Source organism: Anopheles moucheti, chromosome 3, assembly GCF_943734755.1.
Source record: "Anopheles moucheti chromosome 3, idAnoMoucSN_F20_07, whole genome shotgun sequence".
Taxonomy (NCBI): Eukaryota; Metazoa; Arthropoda; class Insecta; order Diptera; family Culicidae; genus Anopheles; species Anopheles moucheti.
In genome coordinates this window covers 56,440,022-56,462,113 of record NC_069141.1, presented here as the reverse complement: position 1 = coordinate 56,462,113, position 22,092 = coordinate 56,440,022, and the positions used below count along the sequence as shown (strand labels likewise).

At 39.0% G+C, this 22,092-nt stretch overlaps 1 protein-coding gene and 1 pseudogene across 1 annotated transcript; one reads left to right on the top strand and one right to left on the bottom strand.

The window, feature by feature from the left end:
* Positions 1-5,637: 5,637 nt before the first annotated feature.
* LOC128304017 (E3 ubiquitin-protein ligase parkin) lies at positions 5,638-7,371 on the top strand. The gene is made up of 5 exons (XM_053041138.1): positions 5,638-5,895; positions 5,976-6,368; positions 6,434-6,582; positions 6,653-6,989; positions 7,057-7,371. The coding sequence occupies exons 1-5, from the start codon at positions 5,638-5,640 to the stop codon at positions 7,369-7,371; spliced, it is 1,452 nt and encodes a 483-aa protein (XP_052897098.1).
* Positions 7,372-9,084: 1,713 nt separating this feature from the next.
* On the bottom strand, positions 9,085-20,139 carry LOC128302843 (uncharacterized; annotated as a pseudogene).
* Positions 20,140-22,092: the final 1,953 nt, after the last annotated feature.

Sequence of the window (22,092 nt, the reverse complement as noted above, 5' to 3'; positions counted from 1 at the left end):
AAAAGGCCATCGAAAAGGGCGCTCTCGGATGCTTTTTAGCGTACCATACATACGCGCGCATCGTCCCATCTCTAAATCCTTTCTCGGGGGGGTTGCGTTGGGGGAAAGAAGAGAGCGTGTGCGAGAGCGAGAGAGTGAGAGAAAAAAACGGGAGAACGAATGCTAAACTTTCCCCGGTTCGCCCACTGATAAGAAGGAAAATTCACACTATTCACTTCACCGTTCTGGCGCTCCGACGAGTTTCACTGTTTTTCTCTTCCTTCGTTAACTTGCACTCAAGCTGTGTGGGTTTTGTTGTTGTGGTTGCCTTGCCTGATACACTGTCGCACGGTTACACTTGTCACACAATCGATTTCTGCTTGCTGTTTGCAAACCACTTGCATGCCGTATCACAACACGATTTCTACAACGAGAATGTAGAAGTATGTTCGAAGCGTTTGAACAATCTGACTTGCTGTTGTAATTAGTATTTGGTACAAGCGTTCCTTATTGGCGGCTCGTTAGATTAAACACCGCTTCCACGTTTAGATACCACGTCAGGTCACAAATTGGTTACATTTTTCACACTGTACTCGTTTGGCTGTTCGAAAGACACTGGCTTGGTGCGTTGCTCCACCGCTCTGCGTAACTTGTCGAGCGAGAAACATAACGAGAGAACGGAAGCAATTTCCGTTGAGAGAGAATTTCGTATCTCAGAGAAGTGAAAAACAAAACGAAGCGCAGAGATTGATGAGTGTTGAAGTGAAAGATATGCAAAGAAATAATTCTATAGGTCTTATCGTTTGTTCTACATCGTACAAACGAGGTGAAAAGTGATGATAGATCATGCGATCATGTAATATTCCAATATGAATACGTTTCCGGTCTTCCCAATCAACGTGAATCGGTTAGGGCCTCGGAACTCGATCGTTGTCGTAGGTGTGTACACGTGATGAAGCGATGTAAAATCGTTGGCAATAAGGCATTACTGCTGTGTACTATTGAGCACTGTGAAAGATCATGACAAGATCATACTTCGTGTTTTTTCGCTCATCTTGAATATGTAGGTGTGTGGTTGTTGATGCCATAATGTTTATACAAAGAGTATTAGAAATCTGTAATATTTTGATTTGCTATTCGGTAGACAATTAGTAACCACATATACCACAACTACCATGGTTTTAATTTAGCCACACAATGTTTTAAAGTTAGGTTTGTAGTGTCGTTTGCCTAACAGCAATAGGCTTAAATTTTAATTAGTCGTGTAGAAGGTTTATTAAGCACCAGATCCAGATCGATGAAATGTAACAAAAAATAAGTTAAAATCAAAGAAAAAATCCAAAAACATTGCAAACAGAACACAATAAAAAACATGCCTTCTTAAAAATATTATATATATAGGAAAACAGAGAGAGAAAATACAAAATAGACAAGGAATATAAAGATAGAAAATAATAGAAAGATATGCAAGAATAACAGAAGTAAAAGAACGAAAACCAAGTTTTGCAAAAATATAAATTAGAATATACAAATACAAGAGGAAAAAGCAGTACAAGTAACCTACAATTTAATTAATATTACTTAATGTATACAGGGTTTTACAATGGATAGAATATGGCGAGCCCAACTTACTGATTCGCGTAAGCGAATAAGATAAATGAAGAGATTGATAGCACAATATAAAAAAAAACTTCTTCTTTATCAGCACAACAACCTCAAGAGGTATTAGTCTGCCATTTTTGACTTACTTTGATTGTATTTGCCCGTAGCCAGTCCTGCGTACGGAGGATTGATCCGGATGGGATTTTAAACCGGAATTTTCCTGCTTATCGTGCTCGTGCCGCCAATGAAGTAAGTTGTGCTCGTCATGTCCTATTTTTTGTAAAACCCTGTAAAATCGGATGTGGTGGCAATACGCTTTGAGTTTGCTACTCGGCACAATGGAGGCGCCCAGTCAGTGCACAGTGCACCTCATGACCGCTATCTGGCTCCCATAAACCTTGCGATTCGGTTCCACAGACTGCTTAACGCTCGTATTTGTATTAGACTTGGCATCTTTTGGTTTTCATTTAGAAGCATATTCAATAGTTTAGTTTGGAATGGAAATTATATAAACACAAGACTGAGACCAACATCCACGAAACTTCTTTGACCTGCTGTCATTCTTGTTGATGCTGTACGGCTGTTATTCGCTGTTGGCGGACATTCACTCGGTTTTGATAGTTTTCGTCCCTCAATTGCGCAATGTTGGACCGTTAGTTGCGCAGCCACTAACCCTCTTTTCTGATACTGCTCCAGAGTATCCATTGTGACGAGCTGGTCACTGTCTCGTTTGTTGAACATAGAAACATATGTCAAATTCACGTTTAATTAAAAAAAATCGATAACAAAGGATAGTTTTTCTTTCTCACTATTTTAAAGAAAAAGATTTCTTCTAAATAGCTTATGGGAGGAAAAACCATCGCATCGCAAAAACCAAAAACCATCGTTTATGCTCCATTCATATTCATTTGAAGAAGTATTGGGAAAAATAAAATTGTATAACCGAGCAGTTAAGCGAGTTAGTTAACGGAATTTCTTTTCCGACGCATTAGATATTGTAAAAAAATCCGTCGAATCCCCAAAAGAACGGCGAGATATACCATATTTCGGCCAAATCACCATCGAACGATTGATACCGTGTATGTATGCATCTATGTGTGTGTGTGTTCCTGTGTGGAGGCAGCACACGAGAACGGAAATCAGTTTCCAATCAACTCATCCCTCGAGCGATGGCAGTAAATTAATCAATGTCCTTACCATCAACCGTCGACACATGGTTGAAATCGCTGCCTTGAGAGTGGTACGCGTAACCCGATAGTAGTGGTCCGATTCGAATTTCTGTCCCCATGTCCTTTACGGTTACAAATCGAGCACGATCCACCGGTTCGGATCGTTGGAAATCGTTGGGAATCGATAGTCGATATTCGGTCACACACGGGTACGCTCGCCACAGCACATTTCACGGATTAAACACACACAGCACAGAAGCACGGGAATAAAAAAGTGGAAAGCGCAAAGAAAGGCCAACAAAACAACTTGTGTGCGCTTTTCCGCGTTTGGCAACGACCACACGGGCCCGCCAGTGTCACGCCACCCATCGGGGGCGAACCATCCTTGCGCTGTGGTTCGGTTGATTGTATTTCGTTTGTCCTTAGCGCGCGTGAGAGTTTGTGTGCTTTTGGGGATGTTGTTTTTTTTTTTCTGGCTGTAGTTTTTTAGTAGTCGGACATGGATCGAGTTTCCTGTCGCGCGGGTTTCCTTCGATTGGCGCCCGTTTTGAACGATGCTTGTCGGTTTGTTGAAGCGGAGCTGTTTCACTTTGAGACACGGATGCGGTGCTTCACAGCAAATGATCGTGAAGATTATAGCTGTCCAGTGGATGATGTTGAGGGAGGGGCCGCGGGGGAACGGGGAAGGGTGGAACGGCTCAAAGCCAATAACCGATTGAGTTGGCGCCGTGATGAAGTTTGTACAGCGCTTGAAGGTTTATGGAGTCATCGCTTTAACTACGTTTGCTTTAATGCCTTTTTTTTTTGGCAACAAACATCAGCTCCATTCATGCAATTTTGTTCGAATTTCATCATACCGAAATGCTTTTCAATTGGTAACCAGATGTTCTTTGTGCGGAGATTTGTTGTGATTTCGGTTCCCCTTTGCGAAACCATGTGTCGCAAATGTGTCACAGTCACGACAGTGGGGACGGTGCTCGAACTGCTTGATGCAGTTAATTATTTTTACTGTCGTTAGCAGTGTCGTGTTATCAGGCCTGAACCAAAATTGTCTGACTCCAATTTGACAAAAAGTTTGTCCATTTTGGGGTGAAGTGAACTTTTTTTTCCATCTGGAGTTCATATTCTTTTGATCTTTTAACATTTCAGTTTATGTTTCTTCTAATGTGCGTGTTTATTTCGTACTATTTTTTTCGCAAAGAAGGTTTTAACATACACAAAAAATAAAATATACCATCCGACATATGACAGTGTGTCAACAGATTTGTCCACACTACATTCAAGTCTCATATCATCGATCGTTCTCGGCACGATAACAGGGTGCTCTGGCTAGGTTTTGGCAGCATTCCTTCACTATGTTGGCCGAATGTTGCGTACAGGTGGCGTTTGGAAGTAGATGAAAGCCGGAAGAAGGAGAACTGGAACATGGAAAGGTAGGAATAAAGCTCACCATGAACGACGAGCATGAAAATGTGCGAACAGTGTTGATGGTCGGTCTGACGAGCGTTTTGGTTCGTTTGATTCATTCCACGCGCTTCAGCACTGCGTCTTCGTCATGCATGGGTGAGAAAAAAAGGGAATATGAAATCGTGGCTACTCTTTGTGCGCTTTTTTGCGGTATACGCCATGCGAAATGAAGAGTGTATCGATTTGTGTTGTTGGTTGGTGGCGGGAAAATTGTCCAGTATGAAAATGCATCCAAAAGACACTTATTGTTTTTTTTTATATAGACACATATTGCATGTATTATTTTACAAAAAAATGTTTTCGAAAATTTAAATAAGTATATAAGAAAGTGAAAATACAATAATAAAATCGGTAATACAGTAATAAATTCGGTAAAAATAAAATTAACGGAAATGATATTATGGATCATTAAGGATATTAATGAGTTTTTGATTAATAGTGCAGGGAGTTAAGTTAAAAATAAGTATTATGTGTTTTGCATAGATTTTTATAACACATCGAATCAATTCGAAAATGGAAAATAATGGAAATCTTAGTTAACTTAAATTGCCTTATTTTGATAAAAAAACCGTTTTTTCGTATGCCACGTGCGTTTGTTGCTTCCATATGCAGTCTCCAATGTCACGTGTCATGTTCAAGTTTAAACAATCAACTTCATAAATTTAAACGATTGACATAATCATAATTTAAAAAGTTTTGTTGGCAGTTGTGGGTGTTCATGTCGTAACAATGAACCGAAAAAATCTTCATAAAATACAAATTCGGTTGGAAACACGTGGCTTGTTCGAAAAATAGAACATTATTTTTAATTGTCGCTTATTTAACCAGAACAATCTGATTCTTTGGTTTCCTTATGAATTATTTACTGTATATAACTGTATTGTTTGCGCTTATAAATTTATGCGATTGAATTTTGTTTTTAAAATACCAATGATTGTTAACAAACAATTCAAAATAACGATTATTTTAAATTATTTTCCATTTTCGAACAGGGATGTCAAACACACTACGCAGAACCTGCGTGAACGATGTCCTCTAGGAAATACTGAGTCTAATATGTGAATAAAATATAAAACAAACTTTTTTGACTAAAATTCACCATAAATCCAGTAAATTAGAAACAGATTTCAGACAAACAAATTTCTGCATACAAATCGAGTCGCACACGAAAACGAGTTTGACAGCACTGTGCTTAAAATTTCAACGTTACGTCCACATCATCACCACTGTGCAGAAAGGGCTTTTAAACAACAAAAAGACTTTTCGATCAGCTGTTTTAGACAAACGACCCTTCGATACAAAACAATAACAAAACAAAGCAAATTGCGTGCTGTGAAAAGACGAAAGTGTTTAAAAGACAATTTAAATAGCTTCAATATATTGGTGTTGCTTCAAATGTCCCCCTAAACTGTGGGTGGTAATGTTCGATTTGTTCGGTTTCATTAGAGAACTGATTAGCAGCATGTTGGCGATATTTTCCTTTGGTAAAAAGAAGCTCTCCAACTCGCTGAGCGTGTACGTGAAGACGAATACCGGTAATACGCTGTCCGTCGACCTGCAACCGCACATGGAAATTAAGGATGTGAAGGAAATGGTTGCACCACGCCTCGGGCTTGAGCCGCAGGAACTTAAGATCATTTTTGCTGGCCGAGAGCTTTCCGATACGACGACGATTAGTGTGAGTACGAGGTGTCATGTTCAGAATCGCAGCATTTCCCATTGTTACATCATGTATTTACTGTCCATTCGATCGCGCAGGAATGTGACCTGGGTCAGCAATCAATCATACACGTCGTGAAAAGTCGTCCCACTTCGGCACTGCAGAAAAAAACTACTAAACCAACGCTAAATGGAACCATTGCGGAGGAACCATCGCCGGATGAACAACAGAACAAACCGCTGTCCGAGACAATGTCCGAGCTGACGGTGTTGGATGAACGGAATGGTTCCGGTGCAGCAGTACGAACAAAGGCACACTTTTTCGTGTACTGTTCACAGTGCGAGAAGGTCTGTACCGGGAAGCTGCGGGTACGGTGCGGCATTTGTGGCAGTGGAGCATTCACCGTTCACCGGGACCCAACCTGTTGGGACGATGTGTTGAAAAGGAAACGAATAACTGGCCATTGCGAAAACTATGAGATTCCTTGTGTGGTGAGTGAAAGATTGGAGTTGAATAGGATTCTCTTTTAAACTTACCTGCTTCTGGTTGATTGTAGGAAAACGATGAAGGCGAGCCACCCTTTACGGAGTTTTACTTCAAGTGTTCCGAACACTCATCGGGTGGGGAGAAAGATTTTGCGGCTCCGCTGAATCTGATCAAAACGAACCACAAAAGCATCCCTTGCATAGCGTGTACAGATGTTAGGTATGAAGTGCGAAGTGTCACGATCGTTTAGGATCGTGTGATTTTAATGATCCTTATCCTTTTCCGGCAGTGATACGATTTTAGTCTTTCCGTGTGAGGCTGGGCATGTGTCCTGTTTGGATTGTTTTCGCCAGTACTGTGTGACCCGTTTGCTTGAGCGACAGTTCGTAGAGCATCCTGCCGGTGGTTACACGTTGCAATGTCCGGCTGGCTGTGCAGCATCCTTCATCGAGGATGTGCACCATTTTAAGTTGCTGAACAAAGAGCAGTACGAACGGTATCAACGATTCGCCACTGAAGAATTTGTGCTGAAGAATGGTGGAGTGCTCTGTCCACAACCGGGCTGTGGTATGGGGTTACTGGTAGATCCAGAATGTCGCCGTATTCAGTGCCAGAATGGATGTGGGGTATGTATTACATTTACGGAACCGAATGCTGCAATGGTTTGTGTGATTTCTGCTATTTTGCTTTTAGTACGTATTCTGTCGCAGCTGTCTGCAAGGTTACCATATTGGAGAGTGCTTCGAAACGCCGACACCTTCGACGGCCGGCAACGAGCAAGGGTATGCGATCGATCCACAACGTGCCTCGGAAGCGCGCTGGGACGAGGCGACAAAGATTGCAATCAAGGTGACAACGAAACCGTGTCCCCAGTGCCGTACCGCAACGGAGCGCGATGGGGGCTGTATGCATATGGTTTGTACACGATCGGGCTGTGGTTTCGAATGGTGTTGGGTGTGCCAAACTCCATGGACGCGCGATTGCATGGCTGCGCATTGGTTTGGATAAACAAATGAGGATGTATCTTGCAAACGTGGGATCGAAATAAACAAATTTTTTATCACTGTTATGTAAAGACTGTGTAATAAAAATGGCTTTATTCTATAGGAAGAAATGGTGGACAATAGTCCGAAGGAATACATTGTTCGCCTTCCAACTTTCTTATGTTTCACAGTAGCACCCAACGACACAGTTTCCCGATGATTTTCTGTTTCGGGGCGAAACAATACTTTTCTTTGGAAGGTCCGCACTCACTGTAGGTTTCGTTCGGTCCACATTCCACTGAGATTAGAAACGAATAATAAAACAATTCCAAAAAGTTCAACTAAGCTTTTCCAACAAGAATCTTACCAGAATACACACTAGCTTGGGTAATCGTTGTGAGAATTACAATAAAAAAGGCTTGTGAGGAGTTCATCGTTAAAATTGCTTCACGTGTCTCTCAATGATTGTTTTTTAGGCTGCGGGGTCTTACAAGAAACTCTGTATATTAAAATGCATGACCGTGAACTAATGTGACCAATCAAATGTTACAGATTAATTTAGAAGAGATGAGTTTGACAGTTTGGTACAGTTTTTACATCTTACAAATGAATTGATTACATCGATTGACATCGTAAAGCTTAATAATGACATTTCGTTAAGTTTGTAAGTCATATTTAATTGAATGTAGGTAACAGATTAACTTATAACAGTTTACAAATCACAATTGTTTGAATAAGTAAAATGAACAAAGAGTTTAATCTTTACGTTTGTCAGGAATGATTTCAAATGCGTTCATGGTTTATATACAATTATTTCCCGAGTTACGCGATACGAAGAAGATTGATAATTGATATTTTAACGTTTTTTACGATAACTGTAATAATAGTAACATTTTATAAATGTTAATATACAAAAATTTTAATTTCACATACGAAATTACACGGAACTTTCAAAATGATGGTTTTCGCGTATCGCGTAACTCGCGTAAATGAGTGTATTTATTTTATTTTATTGTACTAAATAAACAATGGTATGTTCATATCAAATCAATGATGGACATCCCTTTCGTGTGACGCACACTCCACCTTCAACAATTCTTAAGAATCCAGGTTTGCAGAAACAACCTGAATAGCACTCATTGGGGTCAACGGGAATATTACGTATCGCGCAGGTTAATTCGTTCTTTTGGCCACATTCAAGGTAGTGCTCGTTTTCGTCACAATCTTGGGCCGCTGTAGAGAGAAAAACGGTAGTAAACTAATGTTTCACAATGATTTATTGCTCTTTTATCTTAAGAACCTTACCAGAGTACACGCCAGCCAGGGTAAACGTTAGGATGGCAATAACTAAGAAAACCTGTGTAGACTTCATCATATAAACGTCAAGAAAAGACTAAACCAACGCTTTCCAAGAAGTTCAATTTATAACATACATGTAGCGAAATGAAGTTTGTGTAAACTAATGGAACCAACAAAGGGCTAGAATTCAATTTAGCATGGTGAGTTTGCTACACATTTTGTTTCCGATAGTTAGTTAGAAATGCGTCGGCATTGGGCTCACTGGACGGCAGAACTATAAATTATCATTAGGTATATACATATCGTTGAATAAATTAAGAAAGGTTTACTCAAAACGGTTCACACATTGATGCTTATTAAAATTTTATTACTATTTTTGAAAATTCCTATTCAAATTCTTAATAAATTCTTTATTCAAAAATAATTCTTTATGCAGGAATTATTTCATAGGACATATGTTTTCAGGGATGCACCTCCCACCGTTATATTGTCTTATGTGACCCGAGTTACAGAAGCATCCTTCAACGCAATCCTCGGTATCAATTACAAAAGGACTTACGCAGGACAGCTCATACTCGGGTCCACATTCATTGTAGTGTTCGTTTATGCCACATGGTTGAATGGCTGTTGATAGAAAAAGGCAAACAAGTAAATCTTGCGTAATTATTATTTATAATACTTTTACGTCTAGAGTCCTACCAGAGTACACGCTAGCCACGGTAAACGTTAGGACGGCAACCACCAAAAAAACCTGCGTAGACTTCATCGCTTTAACACTACGAACACACTATCCGTAGACTCCTACAGTACCGTAGAAGCAAGCCATTTTATAAGAAATACGTGTCGAAATTCGAATGTGTATGAACCAATGGAAACAACCAAGTGCTACAATTCAATTTAGCATGGTGAGTTAACTACACTGTTCGTAGAAAAATGTCTTCTCAAATGCCGTACTACGTGAAGGTTCATCAGTTAATACTGTTTCAATTTAAAACGAAGTAGGTGTCTAAATAACGTGACATTTGAGGAACTTTACGGCAATGCAATGAGTGATGAGAGTTAAGTTTTAAGAAACAAATGAATCTTTATTCCAAAAGTCGTGAAACAACAACATCGAATAAACACAAAGCCGTTACAAAAGCGCGAAGACTTACCCTTATACATATTCTCTATGATTTAAAATGCGTTTAGGTAATGTCCGTTATGTGTTCATTCATTTCCATAATACAAAAACAAGTGTAAGCTTTATTTCAAACGGACGGTTGAACGGAACATTCTTGCAGCGAAACGCACATTCCTCTTACATCATCTCTCAGGAAACCCGGCCTACAAAAGCATCCTTCAAAGCAATCCTCGGTATCAATTTCAACATCAGGTCTTAAGCAGTTCACCTCATAAATCGGTCCACATGCACTGTAGTACTCGCTTGGGTCACATTCTAGTGCGGCTGTTGAGTGAGAATGGCAAAATAATAGCTCACTCGTATTAATTTATCATGATTTAATGGCAAAAGTCTTACCAGAGTACATATTATCTAGGGTAAATGTTAGGATGGCTATAACCAAAAAAACCTGTTTAGACTTCATTCTTTTGATGTCAAGGAAAGATTTAAACAGTGCTGTAAGAGAAAGCCATTTTTAAATACATACGTAGTGAAGTAAAGAGTGCATGAAATAATGGAACCAATGCAGTGCTTAACTAATTACAATTAATTTTAGCATGAAGAATATGGTTAAATCGTTGTTGATACATTTTGTTAAAATATAGAGCATTTTAGTCAGTTGATTCTATGGAGCATTTAACTCAGTGTCGGATCTAACATTAGGTGGAATAGGCAGAGGCCTAGGTCTCCGTGGTGCACACGTCAGAGGACCACAAGATAGATTGCAATATCCTTTGTCACAATCAAAGAATGGGTCAGTTTCAATTCACTTCAATTAAGTTTAGATATTAAGCTAGAGAATACCCATTGTTAACCACTCACATATGGTAACTGTTACCATACACTTTCCCAACCAACCACGAACAGTTTCTTTTTATACAAAACTATTTTTTTCATTTTGTTAGAACGGCCTGTTCTGGTATCGACTTATTTTACCACGTAGCCGGATAGTCGGTACTTGCTACTTGGGTTTTGGTCCGGTCCGGTCGATAAGTTTATAAACCTCTATTCTCGGGGGTTTCAGTTAGGAAAGTAACACCCTTTTCACTTGCGTTCACTGAGTAAGATTTCTTATTGGCAGCGAGCGCCACCTAGCGTGAAACTAACGAACCTGATTGTTTAGACATGTACATGGTACAAGGGGTTTGGAATAAAAGCACATCTGATGTCATGATGATGTGGCATGATGTCATATTTATAACTAACCATAAACAAACCAATTAATGTTGAAGTTTAATCGTTCTCGTATTTTTCCTTCCGCACTCTGCAGAGGAATTTTATTAGCCCAAAACATAGTTATCGCGGTAACCAACGGAAGGAACGCTTAAAGATTATCTTGTTTTTTTTTTTAATTTACTATAATAGCACTTTAGATGTTAAATGTCAGCTGCTTATAGCAATCAACGATCACGAGATGGCTTTAGCGTCGTTGATCAGTTCAGAGTTATGCAGCAGAAAGCATTATTCTCTAAAAACTCTGAATTGGTTAGTGACAATAAGGCCATCTCTCGTTCAACTTACAACTTTTGCTAATAGTGCAGATCATGGCGCTGGCCGTGTGCACTAATCCCGCAGCAGTATACGTCCGCGAATGGCGTTACTACGTAAGTAGAAATGTCTATTTGGACATTCCTCAGGCAGTATACACGTTCCTTTTTCCTCTATACGGATGAAGCCGTCATTACAATGGCATCCTTCATGACACACGGGGTGCTCCGAAGTATCTTGTCCCCAGTAGCATGTTGCTTGTCTGTGATTGTTGCAGGTTGAAAAATGTTCATTCTTCGGACATGTAGGTTCTAGGAAAGAGAGTCACCCAGTTCATGATTTGTGGTTTCGTAGGAATGGTATTTTATGAATGCTTTGGAAGCCGAAGCATCGCTAGCGTAGACCTACCTGCGTAAACCATGACTGTAAACGCCATCAGTGCCAACATTAAGAAAACTAGTGAAGAATTCATTGCGCAACGTATGTTCGTAATAACTTACTTTGGGGAAAAAGTCCTGTTGAGATCTAGTGCGGAACAGTTTTATAGTAAATGGTTGATTTGGAAGTGACGAACGACATTCGATGTACTATTGTTACATGCTCCTATTTCACAAACAGACGTGTTATTGCGATGTCTAACGAATGAGGCAACTCCAGTTTGAACAGTTTCTTACAAGTTGGCATGTGTTAAGGCTCGTTCAAATTGTTAAACACATCCATTTTACATACATATAATTCCAGTTAGAGTTGTTGCGATAAATTACGTTACCTCATTTTTATTGTGTTATTTTGCTTTAACGTTGTCTCAAAGTAGCAGCATTTTACGATTTGTTTAGTTATCCAAAGGTTTTGGAAATATAGACTTACGCGGGAGCCATGACTGCATGGACCATTAGTCTCGTCTCGTCTCGTTACAACAATACATTGTCTGTAATACAATTATTTGGCTCTAATATAACACGGAAAGGTTGTATTAATGTATTAGATACATCGTTGTCAATCTATTATCCATTTAAACCACTTTATGAGGCATTTGAAAATAATCGTGTTCGCTCTTGAGTGCTATTCGCATTAAAGTTGAGCCATGTGCGACCAAGCATGTCACTATCAAATATTAGAAGCGCGAACATAGTTGTCAAACCGCTGCACTGTCAGGACTCTAGTAACTCCTAACTTTGAAATTGAAAAAAAAAAAAGTGTATATGCGTAATTGGATTAGGCTTGAGAATATTCAAATGAAAATAGGAATTATATTTGAAATGTTCAGTTTATCAGTTCAGTTTCAGTTTAAATTTTAGCCGCTTGGATGCTATTCAATTTACAGCACAACCGTATTTTTTTGTTCCAAATGTAGTTATATTTGCTTTTTATTCATCATTCGTTATTCATTATTTCATTATTTTTCAAATAATCATTAATGGAGCAACAGAGGAGAATCAATCATAAAGCGGACTAAACGACTGCGGTTGCCCCAAGCTCCAAAAAAACCCCTAAGGACCAAGTTATTCGTCATCAAGATTGGCCTCGAAGAATGTTAAAATCAATAGTGCAAAAGGGCCCCTCAAATTTAGGTTAATCTCGTCATCCCCCCCTCTCTTCCCCAGGTCAACTACTCCACCCACAACTCCTGGTAAACAGTGGTTAAATCGCTTCAAGAACTTCCGATGTTAGGACATACTTCCGGACTACCTACAGCCGGATTGAGCAGAGCCGTAATCGTCGCATACGTGTAATGCAAATGTGATATACAATGTGGATACATGGATTATAAAAAAAATTAAGCGAATAGACTGTGTCTTGTATGTTAATACAATACTATTTTTCATGATTTTATTATCCCACACACAGTTCATAAGGTATGCACATTCCCCCCTCCGTAATACGGATGAGACCTGGTTTGCAGAAGCATGCATCACGGCATACTAAGGGGTTGTCTATAAATGGATCTTCGCATGTTGGTTGGTTTAAGCCGCCACAGGTGTCAAACTGCTCACCATGAGGACACTGCTCAGCGTCTAGCGTGGTGAATCGTTCAGTTTCAGTGTTTCAAGGGAAAACCAAATAATATGTTAGTAAGTATAAAATGCTACGCATATGAAAAAAAAAATGACTTACATGGATTATAAGCCAAGACAGTTAGCGCCATCAGTGGCAAGAACAAAAAACCTATTGAATACTTCATTGCGAAGCGTTTGTTTATGATAATACACTTTGGAGAAAAAAACCCTGAGAGCTAGACGGGCGTAAACGGTTTTATAACAAATGACTGATTCAAAAGTGACGAACGACATTCGATCTACAAATGTTTCGCTGTGCCAAGCTCGATAAGTTACAAGCTTCTAATTAACGAACAGTTGTGTTATTTGCGTGGAATAAAGTGCTGAACGAATGGGGTGAAGTGAAGTTTCGTATGCTTTTGCGTATACTAGGGCCAAAGACTAGGCTGTTTATATGGCATTTGTTAAGGTTCGTTTGAAAAGGTTTATGATTGTTACTAGAGATGTGTAGAGTGAGTGAGTTAAAACGTACCAGCGAAGGAGTTGTATTCTCTCGTTCGAAAGTTCCATTTTTTCGGAACGAAACGGAACCAGGTTCTTTTCTTAACGAACCTAGTAGGTCTCAATCAATATCTGCTCAGTTTTAGATAAAATTCGTTCCATATTGGATCCAATCCTCTAGATCTACACAAAAATATCGTGGCACACGAACATCTGTAACCCATGAGAATGGATTGCAACATTATTGGTTATTAGGTTGATGCTTTGAAATAACGGGTATCAATTTTGCAGAAGATCATTGCACAAACGTGGGTACATTCTTATTACTATGAGAGTTGGTTACATTCCTCTACAGCTTAGAGCAAGCGTAACAGAAGTAAACGATAACGTTATAATCTTCGCAACACGAACATGTAAGTGCCAAAACCTAACCAAATATGAATAAATAAACAAATATGAAGTTTTACGCACCTGGATCCGATCGTTCCAAAGAAGGAACGGAACGAACCCAGCAGGTTCGGAACAAAATTCCCATCACTGTTCTACTCATTCAAGAGCGTTAACTCTGTCAATGGCAACTATGAAAACATTATATTCCAGGCAACCGGGTGGCCAGAATGGGATAATTTATGGGAATGGGAATTAGTCCAGCTTAGAAGAAGGGCTTTATTTTAACTTTTTGTAATCCAAATATAAACTCCTGTTCCTTTTTACTTACTATCACTCAAATTCTGAAAAATTTATGTTAGTTTCATGGTATACAGCTGTAACAACGATCAAAACAATTTTGGCGTGGAAATTATGTAAAGTACTTAAATAGTTGTTTTTGATATTTCACATTAAAAAAAAACATTTTTGAGGAGCCACAAAATGAAATTGGCTTTAATTAAGATGTATTCATATTTATATAAATGTTAACAAATACATATAAAATGTTAACAAAAATAATAAGCATTTAAACTTTCTGGCTACCAGTTATTGGAAAATATATTGCCTAAAAAGAGGTCAACTGATGAAGATGATAGATAATAGAGCATTACTCCCACAAAACAAATTTCAAGTCAATCGGATTCCTAGAACCAGATGAATAAGCAATCAATCGGCAATCGGTTGCCTGGAATAAGGTTAACTAGCCACCTCAGTTGTTCCCCTACGAGTCACAATTTGTGTTGCTTTATCGCTTTGCTAAACTAAAAACCAAACCAAAACGAGAAAGCATGACGATTATCTCCATTTGGCAGTCATTTGCAAAATGATTAAGAAACGAATGATAACAAATCATAAGTGAAGATAACTTCATTCAATAAGTGTTTACTAGTTGCGTTGAAACGAAAACGAGCGTATAAGTTGAGCGAACAGAACTGATCGAATCGAACACAATCGAGTTGAAATTGTAAAATATAAAAGATGACATTAGTTTTCTTTCCAACTTTTATTTTCCGTAGGAAAAAGAATTACAAAAATCTATTTAGTATTTTTTTATTTACTGTTTCGTTATTTATTTGTTATTTATTTATTTTTCTTCACATTTTCATTAAATATGTAGCTCCTACCCATATAATGTTCGTATTATATACGAACTTTTATATAACATATAAAATATAATATATAACACATGTATCTGCATATATAACAGAAGTAACTTTTTACTTCACATAAGTAATAAAAATATACATGATAGTGGCTCGACCAAACATTTCACACAATGCCAATCTAACGAAAAAGAATGCATCGGTCTCATGAGTGATTCCTTTCGCATCTCTTTGACTAAAGGGATTTAAAAAAAATCAACCTTTCAACCTTTAACATTTACAAGAACAAAAAAATCTGAAAAAACCTTTACTGAAACAAGTGACTTTGAACTTTCAGTAATTCAGCTCGATTATTAATTATACGCATATTGCGCAATGCGTGAAAATCTGCAATTTCAGCTCATATATCACGACATACCAAATATATTATTAAAACTCTATTTTCTTCAATATCAGAAAGGAAACTAATGCACGCTTTTTTGTTACAAGTGTGAAATTTCAATTTTCAAAACAACTGAAAATATCTAAATCGGAGGGTCATGATCCAAGTAGCACATGGCCCTCTCTAGTGCTGGGTAGAAGAATAGACAAGCTAGTCCATTTCATTGTAACCCTAAGAGGTTTACATTCACCATCATTTGTCATGTGCCATTGGTCATTGTCATCGTACTAGTCTGGTAAGTTTGGCCGGGACTTCAAACAGAACCTAATAATTGTTTATTAACAATCTTTTAACAGCGCGTGGGTCAGTATCTCCAGTAAGCCACTATCTATTTGGTGAATTCAATTCAACAAAGGTGAGCATGAGCAACAATGTGCTCAATATGATCTGTAGTTTACAACAATGAACTTCCCGAGCAATTGTTTGACTGATGAATATCATAATAATCAAGTGCCATAATATTTATTTTCTTATGAGATTTTCTAGAATGGAGTCGCCCGGTGCTTCAGTGATATACACGAAAGTTTCCACTACAGCACCGTTGTTTTGAAAAATTCCCTTTCCGATAGCGGGTTTCGCGTCTTTACTCGCTGAGGTTCGCTTTCAGAATGTGTGTAGACACGCAAAGTCAAGGAATGCCAGAAACTACAGGCCAATAAAATGTCCCAGCTTCACGCCGATGGAGGCGCCCGGTAGTTTAACGATCGCAGCAGGATTGCCCAACATGAGAATATTAAATTTCAACCCGATCGTTTTTGCCAGTGATGTCCAACTTGGAGTAAATATAGAAATACACCGCGGTCCACCACAGGTTACAATAAAAGAATGTTGATATGATCATACGTGCAGCGTAATTATAGTCAGTAATAGCTTGGTGACTGCTGACTGTTGTTATTCTTGTTGCGACAAGCAACAGCGTTGTTTCAATTACATAAAACACTAATGCACAAACATAATAAAACACACAAACAGGAGCATACTTTATTGGAGGAGCTTAAAAATCACGTTCTCTTTCGCCGGGTTAGCTTTTTAGAGTGCCTTTCTCCAGTTCGTTGATCCTGTAAGGGCTCATTCAATTATTACGTAACGCTCATAGGGGGGAAGGGGGTCAGTACCAGCGTTACGGTTTGTTATATAGGGGGGAGGGGGGGTTTAACTTTTTGTTACGTAACATACAATAAGATTATACTTAGATTCCCGCTTCATAGTCTATGTATGAAAACTTAATTTATTTTAGGGGTTTTTATAAAAATTCCATATTACCTATCTACTTTTCGACTATTTAAAGGTCAAATTTCTTGGTATCTTTTGATACCCACTCATTGATGACTTCTGGTGTCTACTCAGATGGTGATTTTGGATTCCTGTGTGTTGTAGTGGATCCAGTTTGCATCCATCTCATAGCAAGCATCGTCGACTCTTAAAACTTACATTGAGCTTGAAGAGATCTAAACAGACTCAGAATGATGCATCCAAGTTATCCACTATCGTACAGAGTTTCATATAATCATACATCAATCATTAACAATACTACAGTTCGATATCATTTAGTGCTCGGAAGCTTATTCACGACACAATGAATACCTTTTGCCAACTAGAACGTGCAACATCGTGATCGGTGCTTGTATGGCAATATTTGCTTGCTTATTCAATTTAACCTTTTTTTCTAACCAAATGCAGTTTTTCAATTGACATTCTAAATTAATGATGTTCAACTGGGTGTTAAATGTTAAATGACAATGGGTTTGAGTTTTGAGTTTTCCGGCGCTTCGTGGTCTTGGCCTGCTACAAGGGTCCTCTAGACCACCTGCGGACGAGCGCCTTCGTCAGCCAATCCATAATCCCGATCTGGTGGACCCATCAAAGGCATTCCTTTAATTTAATTTGGGCCTACCAAGCCTCCTCTGTCCACGAGGACGACCTAAACAGCTTTTTGGAAAGGGTCGTCCGGTGTCATTCTCATGACGTGGCCAGCCTACCGGGGCCCAGTGGTCTAATCCGCTGTACGATGGTTGGTTCGCCGTACAACTCATAGAGCTCATCATTGCAGCGGCTCCATTATCCTTCCACACATACGGGGCCAAAAAACCTTCTGAGCATCTTCCTCTCGAACGCGGCTAAGAGGGTTTCGTCAGTTTTGAACAAAGTCCATGTCTCACAGGCGTATGTAAGTACTAGAACTATATAAGTTCTATATACTTCCAGCTTCGTTCAACTGAAAATTATTCACTAAATCTAGTTTACCAAGAAATGTATTTATACTGCCGCCATTTTTTTAGATCCTTTAAATCTGTGTTTAATAAAAAAAAGTTAGTCAAAATGGCGAATGAATAGTGAGAATTAACAGAAGACAACTACGCAAATAAAAGGTTGCTAGATAAATAAGAAAGGAATAGTACTGATAAATAATTTACGTACGAATTCTTGTTCTTAATAGATTACATCGATTCATCATGTAATGTAAACTTTAAAACGAGCTTCTTCAACTTTGCTCAGTGGACGATTAGCGAATGAATCCTTCGTTTGGGATCTGTGGTGTGGAAGACTTGTATTCGAAGCGTCTTCCAGAAATTTCTATCTTTATCCAGAACCCATCCAACCTAGGTTTAGTTCACTACATGCCAATCATGTACATGCCAATGATGAATTATATTGATGAAAGATACAGACAGCCTAAAAACAAACATGGTTAATGAAGTATCGTACGCAGAATCGTAGCTGTATAGACTGAAGTAGGTTCTAAAACCGCTTCAAAATATTAGCAACGAACAAGCAAGTCAACCTGGCGTGAGTAGTATATTTATTAGGCAGCTGTTGTTTGTTTCTTTTTGCATTAATCGAAACACGATGGAATTACATGGATTACTTAAGAAAATTTCATTTTTTTTAAACGGGGGGGGGGTCAACGAAATATTACGTAATTAATGGAGGGGGGTTGCGTCCAGTGTTACGTTTTGTTACAATAGGGGGGAGGGGGTCGAAAATTGGCAATTTTCGCGTTACGTAATAATTGAATGAGCCCTAAGTTAGGGCGTGCTCGGTTCGATCGAATGTGGCGCCCTCTACAGCCAAACGGTTGAAACCAGCTGTCGCATTCAAATCGACCGTTGAATAATACTCAACAATTCTATTGTTTCTATTGTTTATTGTCAATCATAATACCGATTTCATTCCCAGGTTTAGTATTTTACGGTCAAATGAAAAAACGAATAAAAAAAAAAGAATCACTTAAACAAAACGGCCTGGTGGTTCCTCTCAAATAAAAATAAAGAATCATTCAGGACTTTAACGATCTTCTTATCGTTGTAGGAGCTTGTAGTGATCCGGTTCGCCCATCACTACCGAAACGCGAGGCACCAATACCACCGAAATCGAAAATCGAAAGCACCGCGATCGTCGAGCGATCCACCGCCGTTCGTTAAAAAACCAGACGCTCTAGAACTGCCATCGAGGCAGGACGATAATACTAGAGGCTCTAGAACTGCCATCGAGGCAGGACGATAATAATAGACGCTTTTCAACCGCCAACGAGGCCGGACATTAATCGCGAGCTAAGGTGACACACCCGAGAATAAAGAACTTTAATTGTGAACACACCGAAAGCGCGTCAAGCTTTTCAGCTTGCCCAACAATGTTCATCATCGAACGTGTCGAACAGGGTTAAAATCGGTTTAAAGAGCGTCAAGCTGTTGGTCAATACAGTAACAGATCTTCCACTCTGTGTCTCCATATCATTATTTCTTTCTCGCTCAAAATCTATTTACGATTAGGTTGCAGCTTAGAGCGTAGCTTGATCAGTCTTAGTTTTTTCCATTTGTTTGTTTTCTCAGTTAAAAGAATAAATAGCGTAGCAGCTATTTGTAAATAATAATATTTTTACCAATCTTTTTGATGTTAAAAATGCATTGTATAGCGTAGAACCGTTGTTATTTTTAAATTAAAAAAAGAGGACACTTCCCTTCGAATTTCTTTTTATTTCACTGACTTAGTACAACTCGTGTATATTTCTGTGACCAACTTCATTACATTGTCCTAATATCAAGGACACTCACATGCCGGAATGCAATTTCCATCCTTAGACTCACGAACAAACCCTGGCTTGCAGAAGCACCCTTGCACACACTGCAATGTACAAACTTGATCTTCCCGATCCATGCAGGTTTTAGGACAAGCTGTTCCGCACTCTTGATATTCCTCATTTAGTCCACACACTTCCCTAGGGTACTGATGCTGGTAGGGGCAAGCTGTGAAGATACGACCACAATTATAGAACGAACTTTTTCCCAAATAATGCGCATTGCTTACCGCATAGTACGCTCTGAACCGCAACGATCAGCACGATCAGACAAGCGATCATCGAAACAGGTTTCATCGTGACTGTGTTGATGGTTGTGGAGAGTTTGGAACTTGAAGCAACTATACTGGGTAGAGGTGGAATGATTTTCAGTTGCTTGAAGCAAGTACGTTTTATACGTACAGAAACAAAGCGGTTGTAGCTGATCATTAAAAAACTATGCAGGTACGTGATAAAATTGTATAATCTGCAAAAATGCGCTACAGATGCTGGCTTTGTGTAGGGTTGTGTGATCGAGTATACGGTTATTGTGGATAGACAAGTGAGCTGCATTATGCACGCGTTCAAGTAAAGCTTGTGACGATTTTTTTTACTCCGCCCTTATGTGTGGAGGAAAAACTGCACAACGATGAGTTTTGTGAGCCGCAACGTTTTGGATGCGTCAGGCTTTAGTGTGTTGGCTATGACTTTAGAATGGGACTGGACAATCAACACTTTAAAGAACTTTTAAGCCTTTGGAGTAGAAATCGAACGTGTGGAGAAGGTTGTTTTAGATTAATATAGACATGCGTCAAGGAATTGGGTGTTCACAATAGGGGCCAGAACGTACTATTCTTTATAAGCACACTTGAGGAACGAAAAGATCGAAGGCGCACTTTGTAAACATTTTTATAAAATTATAAAAATAACGTATGCATTTTAACAAATGGACTAATTTCGAATGGTGGTGTAACAATAACTAAACATTATAGTTCATTGCAAAAGAGATTGCTACAATCTTACTGATTTTTTCTGTGAGCACCTACGCTGACTCACCTTCTGACAAGAATGTGGAGAAGAAATCGTACAGCGTCGTCAGCACTACGATACTACGGCGTGATTGTCCAGTGGCGGTCAACGTAAATAACACTTGACCGATGGGAAAGGTAACTTAAAGTGTAGGTGAAGTTGAAATTGATATAAACTTATCACATCTTTTAAGATGTAACAAAAGTTCGGGATCATAAATATAAAAGTTTTTATTTAAAGCTTTGCGTCTTCTGTGATCTACACGTTATTAACTGCAGGCAAGTTAACACATTCAACGCCGTGTCAAAAATCACAATAGTTACCATGGGGCTGCTGTCAAAGCCTACTTAGCTCTCCACCCATTTTTGGGTGAAACGCCCAGGCGGTAAACATTGGCATCACCCAAATTTGGGTGATTCGGTGCTGAACGTATTAAGTATATAAAGTATTTTAATAATAATATGTAGGCTAAACATGGAAAAAGAACGCTAAAGTCACAAATTATAAGTAAATGTGGAGTTGGACGAATCCGACATCCGATGTGGACTGATTGAATCAAACATTCAATTTATCTACAATTATGTTACTAATAGAGAGAAACTAGATACTTCGAGGTAATATTATAATTAGTTTGGATTTGTCAATTCAAGAATTAATTGAATTGAGGAACACTTTTTCAGTCCTATTGTACCTTCACTAGATGGTACTGAGACGGCTGGCAGTAACGCCACCATAGGAATGACTCAAATCGTATTGTGCCTGGTTGGCGTTGTGTCCACCACTGTTGATAAAGCCTGTCGCAGACTGCTGACGTGCGTATGACGCTGTTGCACACAATGTAGCGCTAGATTTATAAATAGCTGTGCGAGTACACGCAACGCAGCATTGTGCATGGCTTTATGAGTGTTGCGTTGCTTATTTGCGTTGGTGTGCACGTGAATGAAATTGTTGCAAACCGACGCATTGGGGAATGTGTTTGCTGCATACCTTTTCTTGTGGATCGCATGTGGATCCGTCTTGAAACGTGTTCATGCATTACAGTTTTACATGCATAACGTTACATAAAAATATTGCATTTTGCAACGTAAGATTGTGGAACGCGATAAGCTAAGAGCACAAATGACATAACGGTTTAACAATCAAATGCGGTTCTTCCCTGTCCAATCCAGTAGCGCTTCCAGAATGAATCGTCGTGCGCCTTATTGAAGTAGCGTGGGAGGTCCAATCCCATCCAAACATTGC